Source organism: Furipterus horrens, unplaced genomic scaffold, assembly GCF_987537825.1.
Source record: "Furipterus horrens unplaced genomic scaffold, mFurHor1.1.pri manual_scaffold_6, whole genome shotgun sequence".
Lineage (NCBI taxonomy): Eukaryota > Metazoa > Chordata > Mammalia > Chiroptera > Furipteridae > Furipterus > Furipterus horrens.
This window is the reverse complement of record NW_028327176.1, coordinates 80,488,868-80,509,263: the sequence shown is the minus strand read 5'-3', so window position 1 is coordinate 80,509,263 and position 20,396 is coordinate 80,488,868. Positions and strand designations below refer to the sequence as shown.

Genomic DNA, 20,396 nt, shown 5'->3' with positions numbered 1-20,396 from the left:
TTCGCCCCATCCTGCTGGGTTCAGTGGTGCAGGGGAGCCACAGAGGGGTGAGAGTTTTGGCTCTGTCCTACTGAGTTCAGAGCCCATGCAGGGCTGGGACTTTCAGCTCCACCCTGTTGAGACCAGCCAAGTTGAGAGATCAGAGTGCTGCAGAAGGCTGAACTTCAGCTCAATCTTGCTTGGTTTGGGGGTGCGAGGAAACCAGAGAGCTAGGCAGAGCTGGGATTTTTGAACTGTGTGTCCTGGGGAGGCTTCCATCTGGGAGCCAGACAGGCAGGTGATGGACTATGTGGCTACATTGTAGGGAGGCAAATCCAAGCTTCCCTGTGAGTTCAACCCATGATACCTTGAGAAGAAGTGCCTGGCCTCATCCTACAGGTTTGCAGGCACCGCCCCCAATGGGGTGTTGTTTGAATCAGCCCTGCCAAGTCCCAGATACCCCCCCAGGGTGCAGTTCTCTGGGTGGAAGGAAGAGAGGCTCAGAGTGGGGATGTTCAAAGTGTGAGACCTTTAGAGGCTACTCTCTGGGACCAGGATGAAGTGCTTAACCCTCTCCTGAGGGACAGACCAACATCACATCCAATGAGAGACTCTTTTGCTCTATCCCCCTGAGACCAGGGCAGCTGAGCTTGCTGCTGCAAAGGGGGCAGCTGACTGTACCCAAAATGAACTTGCAGCAGGCCCTCCTAGGAGGAACTAGAGTTGGAAACTGTGGTGAAGACTGAAGGGTTTGGCTTTGAAGCAGAGGCTACTTTCCCCTCATGGAGTATATGACTATGTGATCCTGAAATAGAAGACCCACTAGCCCTGTCTCAGCTAGCATGAGCTCATACTACAGTCTTTCTTCAGAAGGCTCTGGATGAAGACCAGGCAACCTCATGGAGAAGCAGAGAAGCTAAAAGTCAGAGGTGGACTTCAGGGAGCCTTGGTCCTTATACAGAGCTGCCCCTAACTCTAAATGGGAAGAAGCTGAAACTTTTCCACAGATTGGCCCCTCACATGCATACTCAGGTCCAATATATTCGCACACAAACAGTGAATGGTGTGGGTACCTACAGACAGGTAGCTTAAGGCCGATATACACAACATCTGACAGCTACTTTTACATGAACCCTATCAAGTGGACCCAGAACCAGCACAACCAGTGGTGAACTTTAGATCACACCAGAGCTCCACCCAACTAGCCACATAAGCAGCACACTCAAAGGGGGATTCCTGTATATATCAGGCCCTATGGGAATAACTCCACCTTTGGAGTCACTCCCTGCACAGCACACACTGTGATTAAAGTTTACCCTTATAGTCATCCAGCCTGAAGTCTTAACTCCACCCATGAATGGACAAATAACATTCAAGCCTCAACTACAGCATGGAATGCACATAACCCTCAAGGAACACTCCTGGAGCACAGGACCCAGGTGATCTGGAAGACTGTGTCACAGAGGCCAACAAGACACCTTTGTCATAAAGCCAGCATAACAAGTTTGGGAGTCATAGCAGATCTACTTAATGCACAGAGACAAAAAGGGGAGACAAAGAAAAATACTCCAAACAAAAGATCATGTGAAGTTCTTAGAAACGGTATTAAATGAAATGGAAGATATGGAAAATACCAGTTGCAGAGTTTTAAAAAATGACTATAAGGATTATAAGGATGATTATAAGGGGAAGAATGTATAATCTCAGTGATAACTTGAACAGAGAAATAGTAAGCATTAAAAAAGACATAGTAACCAATAAATAAAAAAAGCAGTCAGAAATGAAGAATACAATATCTGAAATGAAGAATGCACTAGAAGAAATTGACAGCAGGTTAGATGAAGTAGAGGATCAAATCAGCAAATTAAGGACAAGATAGCAGTAACCACACAAGGAGAGCAAGAAAAATAAAGAATTAAGAAATATGAGGAAAGTCTAAATGACCTCTGAAACAACATGAAGCATAACAACATCTGCATCATAGGGGTAGCAGAAGGAGAAGAGAGTGAGCAAGGGATAGAGACCCTGTTTGAAGAAATAATGGCAGAAAACTTCCCTAACCTGGGGAAGGAAAAAGTCACACAAGTTCAGGAAGCAGAGAGTCCCAATCAAGATGAACCCAAAGAGACCCACAAAAAGACAACTCATAGTTAAAATGGCAAAGGTTAAAGACAAAGAGAGACTCTTAAAGTCAGCAAGAGAGAGACAGTTAGTTTCCTACATGGGAGGTTCTGTAAGGCTGTCAGCTGATCTTGCAACAAAAATACTTTAGGCCAGAAGGGATTGGAATAAAGTATTCAAAGTAATGAAAAAAAAGAAGGACATACAAGTAAGGCTACTCTGCCCCACAAGGCTATCATTTAATTGAAAGCAAAATAAAGATCTTCCCAAATTTAAAAAAAAAAAAAGGCTAAAGGTTTTCATTACCACCAAACCAGTATTGCAGAAAATATTAAGGAGACAGCTTGAAAAAGAAGAAGAAATAGAGAGAGGAACATAGATATAAAGGAAAAAATGGCAATAAGTAAGTACATATCAGTAATAACCTTAAATGTAAGTGGATTAAATGCTCTAATCAAAAGACAGAAGATAGCTGAATGCATAATAAAACATGACCAGTATATATGCTATCTATAAGAGACACACCTCAGAACAAAAGATACATGCAGGCAAAAGTGAAGGGATGAGATATAATACTCAATGCAAATGGAAATGAAAAAGCTGGGGTAGCAATACTTATATCTGACAAAATAGACTTCAAAACAAGGGCCATAATGAGAGACAAAGACAAAATACTAAAGTAATTGATCCAACAAGAAGATATAATCCTGTAATCATATATGCACACCAAATAGAAGTACCTAAGTATAAAAAAAAATTTTGGTGAACTTGAAAAGAGAGTTTTAGATCAATAAAGTCATAGTAGGGGATTTTAACACCCCACAGCCAGCAATAGATAAATATTCCAGACAAAAAGAAATCAATAAGGATACAGTGCCCTTAAACAACAAATTAGATCAAATTGATTTAATTGATATTTCTAGAACATTTCCTCCCAAAGCAGCAGAATATACATTCTTTTCAAGTACACATAAAACATTCTCAAAAAATAGACCACATGCTGGGACACAAAATAAATCTTAACAAATTCTAGAAGTTTAAAATCACATCAAACATTCTCTTGAATAATAATGACATGAAACTATAAGTCAACTATAATAAACAACTAAAAATATTCAAACTCATGGAGGTTAAATAGCATATTATTAAACAATGAATGGGTTAGCAATGAGATCATGGAAGAAATAAAAAATTACTTGGAAGCAAATGAAAATGAACAGAAAAGAACCCAAAATCTCTGGGACACAGCAAAAGCAGTCCTGATAGGAAAGTTCATACCATTACAGGCCTACCTGAAGAAGCAAGAAAAATCTCAAATAAACAATCTAACCCTACACCTAAAGAAACTAGAAAAAGAACAACATATAAAGCCCAAAGTAAATGGAAGAAAGGATATAATAAAGATTAAAGTGGAAATAAGTGACATAGAGACTAAAAGAACAATACAAAAGATCAATGAAACCAAAAGCTGGTACTTTGAAAAGATAAACAAGATTGATGAACCTTTAACCAGATTCATCAAGTAAAAAAAATAAAGAGAGAAAGGACTCAAATAAATAAAATCAGAAATGAAAGAGGAGAAGTAAGAACAGACATAGAAAGGATTTTAGGAAAATAAGAACAACTGTATGCCAATATATTGAACTACTTGGGCAAAATTGACAAATTCCAAGGAACATAAAATCTTCCAAAACTGAATCAGGAAAAATTAGAAAACCCAAATATAACAATTACAACTAACAAAATTAAAGCAGTTAATCAAAAAACTCCCAACAAAAAAAGTCTTGGACTAGATGGCTTCACAGGTGAATTTTACCAAACATTCAAAGAACTAACACTTCCCCTCCTCAAACTATCCCAAACAATTCAAGAGGAAGGAAGACTTCCAAGCTTTTTTTTTTTTTAATAAGGCCAGCATTGTTATAATTCCAAAACCAGGTAAAGATACTACAAAGAAATAAAATTATAGGCCAATATCCCTGAAAAACATAGATGCTAAAATCTTCAACAAAATATTAGCAAATCAGATCCAGTAGTAAATTAAAAGCATAATACACCATCATCAAGTGGGATTTATTCTTGGGGTGCAAGGTTGGTATAATATTCACAAATCAATAAATGTGATATTTCACATTAAAAAATAAAAGGTTAAAATGGCATGATCATATCAATAGATGCAGAAAAAGCATTCAACAAAATTCAGCCTCCGGTTATGGTAAAAACTCTCAGCAAAGTGGGAATAGAGGGATCATATCGCAACATAATAAAGAACATATATGAAAAGCTTACAGCCAACATCTTACTCAATGGGCAAAAACTAAACACGTTTCCCTTAGGATCAGAAACAAAACTGGAATATCTGCTTTCACCACTCTTATTCAACATAGTACTGGAAGTCCTAGCCACAGTATCAGACAAGAAAAAAAAAAAAGTATCCAAATTGGAATGGAGGGAATAAAACTGTCATTATTTACATATGACATGATATTGTACATAGAAAACCCTAAAGACTCCACCAAAAAAATCCTACTAGATCTAATAAATAAATTCAACAAAGTAACAGGATACAAAATTCATATTTAGAAATCTGTGGCATTTTTATATACCAATAATGAACTATAAAAAAGAGGAACTAAGAAAACAATCCCATTTACTAGTGCAAAAAGAAAAATAAGGTATCTAGGAATAAACTTAACCAAGGAGGTAAAAGACCTGTACTTGGAAAACTACAGGACATTGAAGAAAAAAATTGAGGAAGATACAAATAAGTGGAAGCATATACCATGTACATGGATTGGAAGAATTCACATCATGAAAATACCCATACTACCTAAAGCAATCTATACTTAACGCAATTCCTATTAAATCACCAATGGCATATTTCATAGATCAGAACAAATATTCCAAAAATGTATATGAAATCCCAAAAGACCCCAAATAACCTCATCAATTTTTAGAAAGAAGAATAAAGTAGGAGGTATCACAATACCTGATATCAAACTATACTGTAAGAGCATTGTTATCAAAACAGCCTGGTACTGGCATATGAGTGGGCATATAAATTAATGGAACAGAAGAAAGAACCCAGAAATAAAACCATGCCTTTGTGATCCATAAATATTTGACAAAGGAGGCAAGAATATACAATGGAGTAAAACAGATTCTTCAATAAATGGTATTGGGAAAATTGGACAGGTATTTTAAAAAACATGAAACTAGAGCACCAATGTATACCATCCACACAAAAAAAGTCAAAATGAATAAAAGACTTAAATGTAAGTAATGAATCCATAAAAATCCTAGAAGAAAACATAGGCCATAAAATCTAAGACATCTCTCATAGCAATATTTTTGCTGATATATCTCATAGGTCAGGGCAAGGCAAACAACAAAACAAGTAAAAAAATGGGACTACGTCAAATTAAAAACTTTCTGCACAGCAAAAGGAACCATCGACAAAAATAAAAACAAAACTCACTCTATGGGAGAACATATTTGCCATTGATACACCTGAAAAGGTGTTAATTTCCAAAATATGTAAAGAACGTATACAACTCAACACCAAGAAGACAATTCAATTAAAAATTGGCAAAAAAACCCGAATAAACACTTCTCCAAAGAGGATATACAAATGAAACAATGCTCAACATTACTAGCCATCAGAGAGATGCAAATTAAAAACCACAATGAAATTTTCACATCACACTCACCAGAATGGCTAGCATCAATAATCAACAAACAATAAGCACTGGTGAAGATGTGGAGAAAAGGGAACCCTTGTGCACTGTTGGTGGGAGTGCAGAATTGGGGCAGCCACTGTGGAGAACACCGAGGAAAACAATTTCCTCAAAAAAATAAAAATGAAACTGCCTTTTGACCCAGTGATTCCACTTCACAGCCATATAAAAGAAGGAATTCTTAACTTTTGCAACAGCATGGATGGACCTGGAGATGATTGTGCTAAGTGAAATAAGCCAGTCAGTGAAAGACAAATACCATATGATCTAACTTATATTGGATCTAATGAACAAAATAAACTTATAAACAATATAGAAATAGAGGCACTGACACATGGAATGGACTGACAGCTGTAAAATGGGAGGGGAGGGACTGGATGAAAGAAGGTGAAGGGATTAGCTAAAGAACATATATGCATAACGCATTGACACATTCAACGGTATGGTGATGGCCAGAGGGATTGGGGGAGGTGGGCAAAGGGAGGAAAATTGGGACATCTGTAATAGTGTGAACAAAAAAATAAAATAAAATAAAGAATGTATAACATTGTATTAGTTCAGGGTGCACGACATCATATATATATCAAAATGATTACCACAAATAATGTTGTTAACATATCCATCACCTTACAGAGTTACCATTTTTTGTTGTCATGAGTTTTAAGATTTACTGTCTCAAAGACTTTAAAGTATATAATACAGTATTGTTAAGGTACCACGTTGGACATTAGATCCCATAACTGATTTATCTTATAATTGGAAGCTTGTACTTTGGACCACTGTCACCCATTTCCCTTACATGCTCCCCTCACTGTCCCTGGCAACCACCAATTTACTCTCTGTTTCAATGACTTTGGTTTCTTTAGATTCCATATATTATTGAGATTATTTTCCCCCATTGACAGTAACCATGTTTTTATAAAGAACATTTATTTGAGAGCAGGGAAAGTCTAAAAGCAAGGGAGGAATAACAGAAGAAGCATGGAGGTGTCTTCTGAGGTGGCTTGTGATTATTAAGAAGTCAATTTAAAGCCACCATGAGAAAAGGAGTAGTAATATCGCAACATCCATATTTAGGGCATTTGATATAATCATCCTCAAACCCTGGCTGAGGCATGGGACTCTCCCTGTGGAAAAGTTGTTACTCCTGTAGGAATGAACAGAGTCCTTTAAAACAGATTCCTTGGGTTTGGTTATTTTATTTTTTTTACAAACTGGACTTGCACACTTATACAATATTTACTGTTTAAAATAATGTTTTCCTGTGTTGTCTTCTTAAAGGTAAAACAAGATTTTCAGATGTTATTTTAATCTCTTTTTTGTCTGAATTTGGTCTGAAGACTAACAGAAGATCGGTAAAGCCTATATGTTATGGTCTGTATGGGAAATATAATTTATACAGTCCACAAATTCACAATTACATGAGTCATATAAAATTCAGCTTCACAGTTTGTAGTTAGATATATTATGGTATGTTAAGAATGCAAGAAATAACATATGGAATACTTCATAGTTCTTAAAAACACAATATAAAAATCAAAAATAGCTACCATAGTAAATGCTACCATAACCATGTTTCATTTTGTGAAATTCATTTTATAGATTTGTTTTAAGAGCGAAAGAATCAAATGCTATAATTTGGGGTCTTTTTCACCAAAGGTTTCTGGTTGCTTCTTAGGTGTGTCATTTCCAAGTAGCTTTATTCTAGGTTACCTCAAAAAGATACTTGATTTTTGATGGAGAAAACAAAAAAGGTCTGAAGTGAAATTTAATACTCCATGTTGAAGATGAGCAGGGCTAGATTGTTAAAGCTCCTCAGTCTCTCCAAATCTCTCCTCACACATGTTGATACAAGTTATCAAGGACAACTCAGTTCTTCATAGTACAGTACAATGGTGATGGTACTGGTGGTGCCTGAGCTGAGCCTTAGTGATTAAAGAGAGGACATCTGAGCAGATGCAGCAGAGTGACCACAGGCTCCAAGGTGAAATGTCTGCCACAGCCCAGGAATGCACTCATGGGTGGTGAGAAAAGTGGATGGATGCCTAGTCTTGGTCTGTTTTGGTCTGTAAGCCATCAAGAATCTTTGGAAGCTTCAAGCAGAGAGGTGACCAAATTGTGCACATGTTCTAAAATGGATACATGACTGGAGAGCGTCCAAAACTTTTTTACACCATCACAATAAAACTGACAACAGTTTCCTAGTACTCAGAGATAAAAGCTGAAAGTCATGGGCTCAGCTCACTAGATGCCCAGGACAGAGGAATTGCTGTTTGGGTAGGGGGGTGAAAGTGCCTTGGCAGAGACTTAGTTAGGAAAGAAATAAGTGAAGATGCCTGTATTCCAGTGCAGGCAAGAGAATAATGAAAATTAAGAGAAGAGAAGGGAATATATGTGGCAAAGTGAAATTAAATCCACGAGAGTCCTCAAATCTCATGTTAGCCCCTATTTTCCCTCTCCAATAAAATTTCAAATAAACTGACTCAAGTTTCAGCTCTTATTCTCATTTATTCTTCCTCCCCTGTACCTTCTGCATATGCTTTCACTTGCTTTCTTCAAACTTTGATGTATATAGGAATCACCTGCGAAGATTTTTTATACAGAATCCCAGGCCCAAGCTAGAGATTCTGATTCCATAGGTCTGGGATGGGGGCCAGGCATTTATGTTTCTCCAAGGATTTCTAGTAATTATGTCACCTACACACCATACTTTTAGTCACACTGCTCTGATATACTTGCTGGGAATAGCAAAAGCAGTGAGAGTTTTACTCTGCCAGAAAGTTGGGTCTCTTGCTGGTGTTTCCAGTGTTCATACTGAATCCTGAAATTGTTCTGCGTGTTTATTTGGTGCAGGGTCATGGAGGCCATGTCTCAAACCCAGGACCCACTGGCAGCTCTCCCTCAGGACACACCAGTTCTCCAGACAGTAACTTCATTCACTGTCAGGGCCTTTGCTCAGTCTTCCTGCCTCTCAGGACCTTGTCCACATCCCCAGCTAGAGCAGTGGGCTCCATGGGCTTCCTGACGCTTTGCATTTTATTACACTTTTGACAATGACTGTGACCCTTTATATTCTCTCTCCACAAAACTATGACTGCTTTAGTTTCCAATAAGTGATCTTTAAACAGCTTAATTGAATTGAAAGCATCTCAAGGAGAAAAAAACAAAAGATGTGGAAAATTCATGAAACGGGCATGACTACGTGAAAAATCAAGCATTTATAATAGTTTAAATTTTTTTTAAGTTTAAGAAGGGTTCTTCAGTGTTTATGCTTGGATCCTCCTTTAAAAACAATTTTTTCTTACCTTTTCTCATATGTCAAACTCACTGTTTCCTGGCTGTCTAGTTTGCTGGAGGAGGCAAACCACTGTGTAGTAAATTCATATCATGGAATAATTAATTTATTCTGAGGACATAAAAAGTACCCTGAGTCACCTAACACCTGGCTTTAATCAATACAGAGAAAGCTTTATTATTCATCTCTTTTTTATTGTATTCACTTATAGTTGTCCCAGTTGTTCTCCTATTGCTCTTCCCTGCCCCACCCACCCCACCCCCAACTCCCACAGTCAATCCCCATCCTGTTGTCCATGTCTATAGGTCCTTTGTACTTGTTCCTTGACTAAACCCTTCCCCTTTTTCCCCCCATTAACCCCCTTCCTCCTCCCCTCAGAAAACTTTTTAATTGTTCTTCGTTGCTAATGCTCTGATTAGCAGAGTATGCTTTCATCCTTGGCAAAGTCTTTACTGAGAGTGTGCAAATGGTATTTGGGTTGTATTTTCTTGCAATTGATTCTGTACTTTTAAAGATCACACACAGATATGGAATGGGAGCAAAATAACTTTAATTCTAAGCAGTCCAGATTACAGAAAAAGTTTCCTTACATGGGAATAGAAATTACAGAATTGATCATCTTGAAAAAAAGTAAAAGCAATTATTACTTATAAACCAAATTAACACAGACAGCATATATATTTTTATCTGCACAACTAGAAACCTGCTGTCACTGCCTACCTTACATATTGATGCCTGGTCCCTTTGATTAAACAGATCATGACCATGTAGATGAAGGATGTGGATTTTCATTAAACTAGACTCAGCCAGGAGTAGAACATTCACTCAGTACCATGACATGCAAAGAACCATGCTAAGCATGGCTGAACACCAGCCTCTGCTCTCGCAAAGCAGCCATCCATAGGAAGTGAACATCCATAGAAGGCCAGCTACATTGACTGCTAGGGCGGAGACATACAATCCTATAGAAAATAAGTTTTTGTTGGAATTTTCATTTCAGAAAACAGTCAAATGACAGATCATCTAAATAGAAAGTCTGACCCCACCTCCCTCCCTTCAACACCACCCCTTGCAAAAACTGTTGAGATAGTATTAGCTAGCCTGAATTTTTTCTATGCTGACTTTGGAATGACAGAGTGATGAAGAAAACCTCAAATTGCTGGTGAATGCAAAAGCCACTAATTATAGTGCTTTAGCTTCTTTGTCTCTAAATTGATGATAATCACCATACATTTATGTTAACATGTAATGTGAGGCAAGATAATAACAAGGCATAATACACCAGTGAATTCTATATGTACCTTACACATGTGGTTCCATGGAATGGAACCTAATACCTGTCAAAACATGGCCATGTCTTGGAAGGTTATGTGGGCCAGGTGCTGCCCCAGATTTTGAAAACAAAATGACACACCATTACAGGAAACTAATTGATTCTAAGGTCTAGGTTCATGTCCCTCCAAAAATGTCCTCCATATATCCTTCTGAATTATTTTTCTAAAATACAAATCTGTTCATACTATACCATCATTCCTATTAACAATGCATTTATGTATCCATACAATCATAGATTCAAAACACATTAATGACATGCAAGATCTATGCTAAGCACTGATGACATTTAATTTTTCTTCATAAAACTTCCATTGTGCTTTGAATATATATTAATTATATATAATATATATTAATGTAATATATATTAATTATATTATCAAAGATATAATCTCTCATTTTTCCTCCAGCCTATAGAATAAAGTTTAAATTCCTAAACATAACATATAACAGTGTCTTTAGTTATTATCTGGCCCATAAATGTTTTTATCCTCATCTCCTCTCCTCCAGCTAACACAATCACTCCACAGTTCCCCAAATGTACCAACCTGTTGGTTTATTTCTTTCATGCTTTTGCATATGACCTCTTCTTTTCTTTGACTTAGTTCCCTCTTTTTTCTACTTGGTGAGCTCTTTACTTATCTGGGAAGATTTTGCTCAAATGTATGCCCTTCCCTTTTGTGGCAGAAGTAGCAATGTCCTTTTCTGCAGTCCCGAAGCATGCTTGCCATTCCCCATTTGTAGCGCTTGCAGTATTGTTGCAATGATCTCTTATGACTCATTCTCATCTTAGACTGTGAACTCTCAAAAGGAGAAGTGTGTCTTATTTGCTTTCATCTTCCTAGACTGTAACACAGAACTTGACCCAGAGTAGATGCTAAGAAAGTGTTGGTTGATACTAAATTGTTATTCACAATCATATTAACCAAATATGGAGATTAGGAAAGAGAGGCATACATGGAAGGTGGGGGCAAAGATGATTTAATGATGCAAGCTAGTAAAAGTAAGGTCATATTGAGAGTACCAAATGCCAATAGCTATATATTTGAAGGATTTTTATAGTTAAGAAATTCGACTAAAATTTATTGAAATGTAATAAGTCTATTTAGATTAGTATTATATTGTTCATACTATCAAATTGAGATTAAGAATGGAGGTGAGAAGCTGTGGACTTTAGGCATGAAATCTCATGTGTTTACAGGATGGAGAAAGAAACTCATTTCTTTGTCATCTGCAGTGCTACTGTGATATGCTGTGACGTGACCTTGCACCCAAAGACACTCCTGGCCACATACTTCAAACCCAGTAAGGCTGAGGACAGTCAGACAACAGCCTGTAGCATTCCCCGGCACTATAAGTTTTTTCTGCTTTAGAAAAATGAAGCTGACTCAGATTTGTGGTGACATTTAAGAGTATCAGCTGTAGATGATCCATGAAGGGGACAGACAGTTTACTTTTCTCTATTCCTGGTAGACTATTTGTGTTTTCCTCCCTAAATGGAAGGAGACTAGCTCATTTGTTTTTAAAATGTTACCGAAGTGAGGTGGTTTGACTTCAGGTCTTTGCAATGAAAGTACCTCCTGATCTTTGCTTGAGAAACCTTGTGCAGTAAGCTGTACATGATGGAACAGAACAGGGATGTTTGGAACATTTGTCCCCAGCCCACATGATGCATCCATGTCACAGATGTGCCCACACTTCCTGAATAGGGCACACCCAGTGCTGAAGCCTCTGGAACCTGCCAAAGGTGTACTTCTCCCTCCAGTATCTCACCTCTGCTGGAAGGAAGCAGAATTAAGTTACAGTGAGGTGTCTGGCAGGCATGAGAATCTCTTCTGGTGTCCTGTTAAGGATACAAAGCAGTGGAAATGGATCCTGTGGACATTCATGTAAAATTCATTTTTTTTAATTCCTACACCAAAGCTGCATTTTTTCCAATTACTTCAGAATAGAAATTTCTGTTAAATTGCTTACATAATAAACTAAAAATTACTCTTTGCCTGATTCACATTTGTCTCAGTGACTGATGTGAACATGATTTCAGAAGGAAGCATTTAGCACATTCAAAAACCAATATTCTTCAGCCTTTTAAAATTTATTTTTGAAGAATAAGCAAAAAAAAAATTAAGGTCAAGAGGGATAGAGTGAAAGAGGGTTGGTACAAGAAATGTAGGATTTTTAATTCTCTAGCTTATGTTTTATTTAAGAAAATGATTGGAAAAAGCTGGGTAGTGGGTATTTTGGTGTTTATTATTCTCCAAGTTTGTCTCTAAGGTTAAATGCTTTATAATAAAAATCATTTGGAACCATCTTTAGCATAGGATTAGAGAACTTCAAGAAGTGATATGGCCATTATAATTGTTTTTTTTACAAATTTTCAACGACTACATTTCAGAAAGGGTTAGTAGTTTGTGTTGCTGTGTATGTCTGTCTTTTCTTTATAAAACATGTGATGATTCAGATTCTTAATTAATTCTGGCTTTTGCCATCATTATTTTGTATTGGGTAAATCTTGCTTTTTAAAGTCTAGTTTAAGAAAAATTAACCCAAAATATGTAGTTAGCCAACCGTTTATATTCGGGAGGGGCTGACAAGGCGCCCCCTGCAGGCTCACTCAGAGAGATGCCACTTTTCACTGCTCTCAGTCCCTATTCCTGGCTGGTGGAGGTGCCAGTCTCTCTTGCCAAGTCAGTGTGACAGAGCTCCTGCTAATTTCTGTCACCAAGAACATGTGATCATCTCTGCCACACCCACACGGGGGCCTACACTTGGTTGTGGCCACTACTGCAAGGGAGGTGAATGCCAGCTCTAAGTGTGATCAGCTGAATAATGTCTCCCAAAGGTTCTCCTCTTCAAAATCTGTGACTATTTATCTTAATTGGAAAAAGGGACTTTAACAATGTGATTAAGTTAGGATCTTGAGATGGGGATGTGAAACTGGGTTATCCAGGTGTACTTGATGACATCACAAGGATCCTGATGAGAGGAAGGCAACGGGTCAGAGTTAGAGGAGATGGGAACTGGAAGGCAGAGGCCAGAGTGTTGCAACGACAAGTCAAGGACTGTGAGCTGCCTCCAGTAACTATAAAAGGCAAGGAGCAGAGTCTCCCCTAGAGTTTCCAGAAAGAACATAGCCCTGTTGGAACTTAGATTTTAGCCCAGTAACAGTGATTTTAGACTTCTGAGCCAGAATTGTAAGATGATAAACTTGTTTTGTAACAATCACTAAGTTCTTGGTAATTTTTGTAGCAGCCATAGGAGACTAATACAGACAGTCTTGTTATTGAGAAAGGAAGAGAAATGGTCTGGCAGGGGAGGAAGACCTTTCTCACCTCATAGATAAACAGGTCCACGCAGAGTTTGGAAAGAATGAGGGGCAATTAACAGTGTTGGCTTTAGTCAGACCTCCTGGGTTAAGATCCGGGCAATGCCATGTATTAGCAGTGAAATCTTCAGTAAATGAATCTCTGTCTGCCTTTATTCTCTCATCTATAAAATGGAATGATAACAGAATTTGCCCCAGAGGTTTATTATGAGATGTAACTAATATAATTCATGCTGTTTGCACAGTTCCTGGCACAGACAGAGTAGAGGTGCCATAAACACTGAGTATTATTATATAGGCCCTCAGCTATTCACAGGCTTTACTATGTGTTTATGGTGGCCAAATTTCGTTAGCCTATTTAATAAGGCACTCTTTCTTTTGGGAACAACATTAATTATGTATTTCTCATGCACATAAATCTACAATAAAGACCTGCTTATTCTGGGGGCTAAATACATGGTCCTTGGCTGGTGAGATTTTTGTTTTGTTTTAATATTGGGGCACAAAAATAAATATGCATGTCTTTTATATAAGGACAGGTTTGTTCCTTGCAATGAAATATGTTCAGGGTTACCTGTTTAAGCCTTAACTCAGAGAACCCTGAGGTTTTCATTCTTCTGCCTATCCTGTGTTCACAGTGAGGAGACTTTTCCTAAAACAGCAGAGATTTTCTCAGGGTAAGGAGGACTTTGTGCATTGGTTGTGTGTGAGGGTGCATGTAGGGTCGTTACAACTCTAAAGGTGTAAGAATGCAGGAAACTTAATAGATCGTGACCAGCAGTTGGTTAAAGAGTTATATCACTCAGTGGATGGTAGAAATTGACTTGCCTTCTGTCCTATTACATTCTACAACACCCTCTGATAATGAAGTCTTTCTGGTGCTTCATAGTAACTGTGTCTCTTCACATAGGTCCCAGCATAAGCTATCATCCAGCTTATACTAAATTTTCCTCTATGGGTGGCATTTGAGTTGGTCAAGTGTTTCATTCCAGGCAGAGAGAAGCATATGTGTAAAGTGAGGTGAAAAGACAGCAAAGAGCAGGGCATGTTTGGGAAATTACAGACTGTTAAGGCATATTGCCTTTGCTGAGTGGAGAGAGGGTAGGAGGTGAAACTGGAATTGTCTACTAAGAAAGAGCCTCAGGAGCTCAATTTAGGAGCTGATACCAGAGCCCTTCCTTTACCAGAGTGTACAAAGGTACTATATTAAAAATAAATATAGTATGGTCACAGAGTTTTGGAACTGCTAGGAAAAACAAGCTAAAGAGTTTCTTTCATTTAGGAATTCTCAGAGCCTAGTGACACATTTAAAATTTCTCAGAAGTGGATATAGTAGATAAGTAGAAATGAGACCGAGAACTAAGGCATCAGGATATATATACACACACACATATATGGAGAGAGAGAGAGAGAGAGAGAGAGAGAGAGAGAGAGAGAGAGAGAGAGATTGAGAGAGATTGAGACCAAGTGATACTCAAAACGAGGAATAGAAAAGAAGTGGGGATGTGTGTGCAGTGATGAGGAGGTGTGGCAGAGAAGTTGAATGCAACCTCAGTTTCAAGTAGAGGATTTCAGGCAATAGCTTAGCATTTTAGGCATGAGAGGAATAGAGAAGACGGAACTGGTTTTATATGAAGACAATGGGTTTTGAATTTATTATGGGCTTGTGTGTGTGTGTGTGTGTGTGTGTGTGTGATGCTGACAGGATAGCTCTTGGTGCCAATGTCCACAGACCTTTGATAATGTGGAACTGGAGTAGGAAGAGCTGTGGGGAAAGCTGGGTGAAGCTCAGTAGCTCAAACCATGGGTATCGATGAAGACCTCCAGAGACAGTAGGGTTTCCAAGGATACAAATCACATTCAATTATAAAAATCAATTGATAATGTGGTCATGGGCAGAAGGGTGGGTCATATTTAACTCTTAAGTGCTGACTCATATTTTGATTAGCATCATTGTCATATTTAAATAGAAGCTGTATCTTTTCTTGCAGAATCACTGCTTGTGCAATGACCATGAATAACTATGTGGAAGAAAATGTATCTCAAAAGTCTTACACGACCATCAAGTATTTCATGAAGATGCTGAGCAGTGTCAGCGAGACCCTGATCTTCATCTTCATGGGCGTGTCCACTGTTGGGAAGAACCACGAGTGGAACTGGGCCTTTGTCTGCTTCACCCTGGCCTTCTGTCTGATCTGGCGTGCACTGGGTAATGAGCACGTTGCCCCAAATGAACATTCACTGGCTCACTGAAGGAGTGGGGCTTTCTTCTTGCCACCCCTCCCCTTTGTTGCTGCTGCTACTTAATCTTCCTGGTCTTCCTTTCTTTCTCTTGCTTGTCCTCTTTCTTCTCTTCTCCCTCTTCCTGATCTCTTTTTTTCTTCCACAAGCATCTTCAGGCCTTTGTTATAAGTCAAATTGAACTTCTTGGCTCCTCTAAGTCCCATTTTTAACACATTGTCTTTTACCCAAGGGCCTAGTAGTATGAGTAAGGCAGAGAAAAATGGGGACATTTTCCTTGGGGCTTATTCTTAAATCCTTCCCCTGTCACAAAAACACAGAAACTAGTCTTTGTGTTTACACATTTTGGCCTTACACAGTCTGTTTTCTTTGGTTCCGTTTTCCTTCTCAGGTGTTTTTGTACTAACTCAGGCCATTAACTGGTTCCGGACGATTCCGCTGACCTTTAAGGATCAGTTCATCATTGCCTATGGAGGGCTCCGAGGGGCCATATGCTTTGCGCTGGTGTTTCTCCTTCCTGCCGCTGTGTTTCCCCGGAAAAATCTCTTCATTACAGCTGCAATCGTCGTCATATTCTTTACTGTCTTCGTTCTGGTGAGTAGAGTTTCTTTCTCCCAGCAAAGTCTCTGCCTTCACCAGAAGGAAACCAGATCTTTCAGACTATCATAATAAACTTATTTACAAGATGCAACTTTGCAAAGATATGTTGAAGCTTGGGTACTATGATATTAGTAAAAGTGATATTTTCTTGTGTCACTGGATTGTGCAAGGGCCTGAGAGAGTCCAGCCTAGTCACCTGGCACACACAGAGGATATAGTATTCAAGGACACTCAGCTAAGTGATCTAAAGTTACTACTGGAAACTTCTGAACTGCATTTTCTAATCTTTGCCATTTGTCTCACTCTCTGACCCAGTACATGTATGCACTAAATGCTAGTTGTGTGATGTCCTTTTAACATCTTTTTGACATGAGTTGACCACTAAACAGTGTGTCCTTTGAAAGCTGGGATGAGTCAATACAAGTTTAATGTCAGGAAAATAAATTATGGCAGGCAGAACATGGGCCTGTGTCAGGATCCTGACTTCGCAAGTTCGCCAGTCTCTTTAAGTTAACAGGCCAGCCCCCAGGAGATTATATTTTGTGGATATTCACTTAATATATATGTATTGGTCTCTTGCTGTCTTCCAGACAATGCCTTAATAGCTTAGGATCTCTGAGTGAACTAATACAGAACTAGCCTTGTCCCTGGAAAGTTTTCATTCTAGGGAAGATGGCAGACCCTGGACAGTAAACATAGTAAGTAAGTAAATTAGAGAGTGTGGTAGGAGGTGAAAGATATTTTATAATAAGAAGTCAGGTATGGTGAAATTGGAGTAGTGTGGGGGGTTATGATTTCAAATAGAATTATTATAGAAGGCAACAATGAAAACATTGACATTTGAGCAAAGGCTTGTGGGGATGAAGGAAATAGCCAAGCTGAAGAACATTCCAAACAAATGGGACTAATGAACAGAGGTCCACAAGCATGGTGCTCTTGGCCAGTTTGGCTGGAGGGAAATGGAATGAAGTTAGGTGAGGAAGATTCTGGAGTCATGCCAGGCCTTTTAGCTCTTCTTTAAGGGAAATGGGAGCCATCACAAGGTTTTGTGCAGAAGCATGATGTGTCTTGACTTACATTGTTTTTCTATTAAATTTATTGGGTGACATCGGTTAATAAGTTCATACAGGTTTCATTTGTATGTTTTTATGATACATGGTCTGTATATTGTATTGTGTGCCCACCATCTAAAGTCACGTCATCTTCTGTCACCATATATTTTGCCCCCTTTACCCTTTACTATCCCCATTGACCCTTTCCCTCTGATAGCCACCATACTGTTGCCTGTTGTTTATGAGTTTCAGTTTTTATATCCCACATATGAGTGAAATCATATGGTTATTAGCTTTCTCTGACTGACATTTTACTTAGCATAATATTCTCAAGGTCCATCCATGTTGTTGCAAGTGGTACTATTGCATCTTTTCTTATGGCAGAGTAGTAATCCATAGTATGTATGTATTGCATCTTCTTTATCCATACCCCTGTTGAAGGACTCTTTACTTGTATCCATGTCTTGGCCACTTTGAATCGTTGGCAGCCGTCCGTCTCGAGAGAGACGATGGTGTAGCTTCTTAAGAGTCTATCTGCACCGCCGAGAATGGCTGTGCAGTCCGACTCGGGAGTGACACGGTATCTGTCTCCTCCCGTGTTGAATCGACATCTCGCGATGACGCTGGAGTGTCCTCTCCAGTGAAGCTGAAGCTACAGAGCCTGGGCAGGGTGATATGGAGGGTCTGCTGTTGCCCATGCAGCAGACCCCCCCTCTCTTCGCAGCTGAAGGGTCCAAGGGAAAGACGGAGTCAATACAGCTTGGCTTCAGGTGCGCCGCAGGAGTTGCCGGTGTTGACTACAACGTCAAACCGCCTTAGGGACTCCGGCTCCGGATTTTCTGTCGGGGTTTACTCCCTTAGCCTTTCCCCTGAAGAGGTATGCTGCAAGGCAGCGGAAGTTTTTTGGAGTCAGAGTTTTCCTTCTCTGCAATAAATATAGGGGTACATATATCTTTGCAAATAAATGTTCTTTAGTTTTTTGAGGTAGATACCCAGAAGAGGGATTTCTGGGTCACATGGTAACTCTATTCTTAATTTTTTGAAGAAGTGCCATACTGTTTTCCATAGTGGCTGTACCAATGTACATTCTTGCCAGCAGTGAATAGGAACCTTTTTCTCTGTAACCTCCCAACTCTTATTATTACCTGTCTTGTTGATAACAGTCATCCTAATAGATGTGAGGTGGTATCTGATTGTAGTTTTGATTTTAATTTTCCTAATATCTAGTGAAGTTAAACATTATATATCTGTTAGCCATTTGTATATCTTCTTGGAAGAGGTGTTTCTTTAGGTTCTCTGCCCATTTTTTAATTGGATTGTTTGGTGTTGAGTTGTATGAGATCTTTACATATTTTGGATATTAACTTCTCATCAGAGCAGTTGTTTGCAAATATCATTTCCCATTTGGTTGTTTGTCTTTTAGTTTTGTTGTTGGTTTCGTTTGTCGTGCAGAAGCTTTTTAGTTTGATATAGTGCCATTCATCTATTTCTGTCTTTCTTTGCCTCTGGGATCAAATTCATAAAAATGTTCTTGAAGACCAAGGTCCATAAGTTTAGTACCTATGTTTTCTTCTATGTAATTTACTGTTTCAGATTGTATATTTAGGTCTTTGTTCCATTTTGAATTAATTCTTGTACATGGGAACAAACTGTAATCTAGTTTCATTCTTTTGTGTGTGGCTTTCCAATTTTCCCAGCACCATTATTGGAAAGGCTTTCTTTTCTCTGTTGTGCTTTTGGCTCATTTGTCAAAGTTATTTGCCCATGTACATGTGGCATTATTTTGGGCTCTCAATTCTGTTCCGTTGGTCTTTTTGTCTGTTTTTCTGCCAATACCATGCTGTTTTGACTGTTATAGCTCTGTAGTATAATTTGAAGTCAGGTAGTATGATACCTCTAGCTTTGTTTTTGTTTTTGTTTTTTTTTCAGGATCACTTTGGCTATTTGGGGTCTTTTTATGGTTCCATTCAAATCTGATTACTTTTGTGTCCTATTTCTTTTAAAAAGTGACATTGGGATTTTGATGGGGATTCCATTAAATCTGTATATTACTTTGAGTAATATGGCCATTTTAACTATGCTGATTCCATGAACATGGAATATACTTCCATTTCATCATGTCTTTTTCAATCTCTTTTAATAGTGCTTTGTAGTTTTCAGTATACAGGTTCTTCAAATCCTTTGTAAAGTTTATTTCTTTGTTCTTTTTGTTGCAATTGCAAAATGATTTTTTTTTTCATTTTTTTCTTAAGCTTCACTGTTAGTATATAGGAAAGCAGTGGATTTTTGTACATTGGTTTTTTTGTCCTGCAACTTTACTGTATTTGTTTATTGTCATCTGCAAAAAGTGACACTTAAAACTTCTTCCTTCCCAATTTGGATGCCCTTTATTTCCTTCTCTTGCCTGGTTTCTCTGACTAGTACTTCTAGAACTGTTAAATAAGAGTGGTGAGAGTAGGCATCCTTGTCTTGTTCCAGATTTTAGAGGACTTAGTTTATAAAAAGGTTGCCCTGGCTAATGTGAGGACAGACTGTTAAATGAAGGGAAGAAATGGGAAATGCAGCATGGAGGCCAGTGCTGTCCTCAAGCAAGACCAGTGTGCTTGCCATATACAGATGGTGAGATGAGGTGAGAGCCTCAAATGCATTTTGAAGGTGAAACCTACAGGGTCTCCTGATGAGTTAGACATGGGGTGTGAAGGAGAGAGGAGTCA

At 38.5% G+C, this 20,396-nt stretch overlaps 1 protein-coding gene across 1 annotated transcript in view; it reads left to right on the top strand.

Moving 5' to 3' along the window:
* SLC9A2 (solute carrier family 9 member A2) overlaps positions 1-20,396 on the top strand; it is a 117,984-nt gene that overhangs the window by 61,776 nt on the left and 35,812 nt on the right. The window contains exons 4-5 of the mRNA XM_090281874.1: positions 15,781-15,998; positions 16,422-16,624. Coding sequence (XP_090138000.1) covers positions 15,781-15,998; positions 16,422-16,624 — 421 coding nt within the window. The remainder of the gene's footprint in view (positions 1-15,780; positions 15,999-16,421; positions 16,625-20,396) is intronic.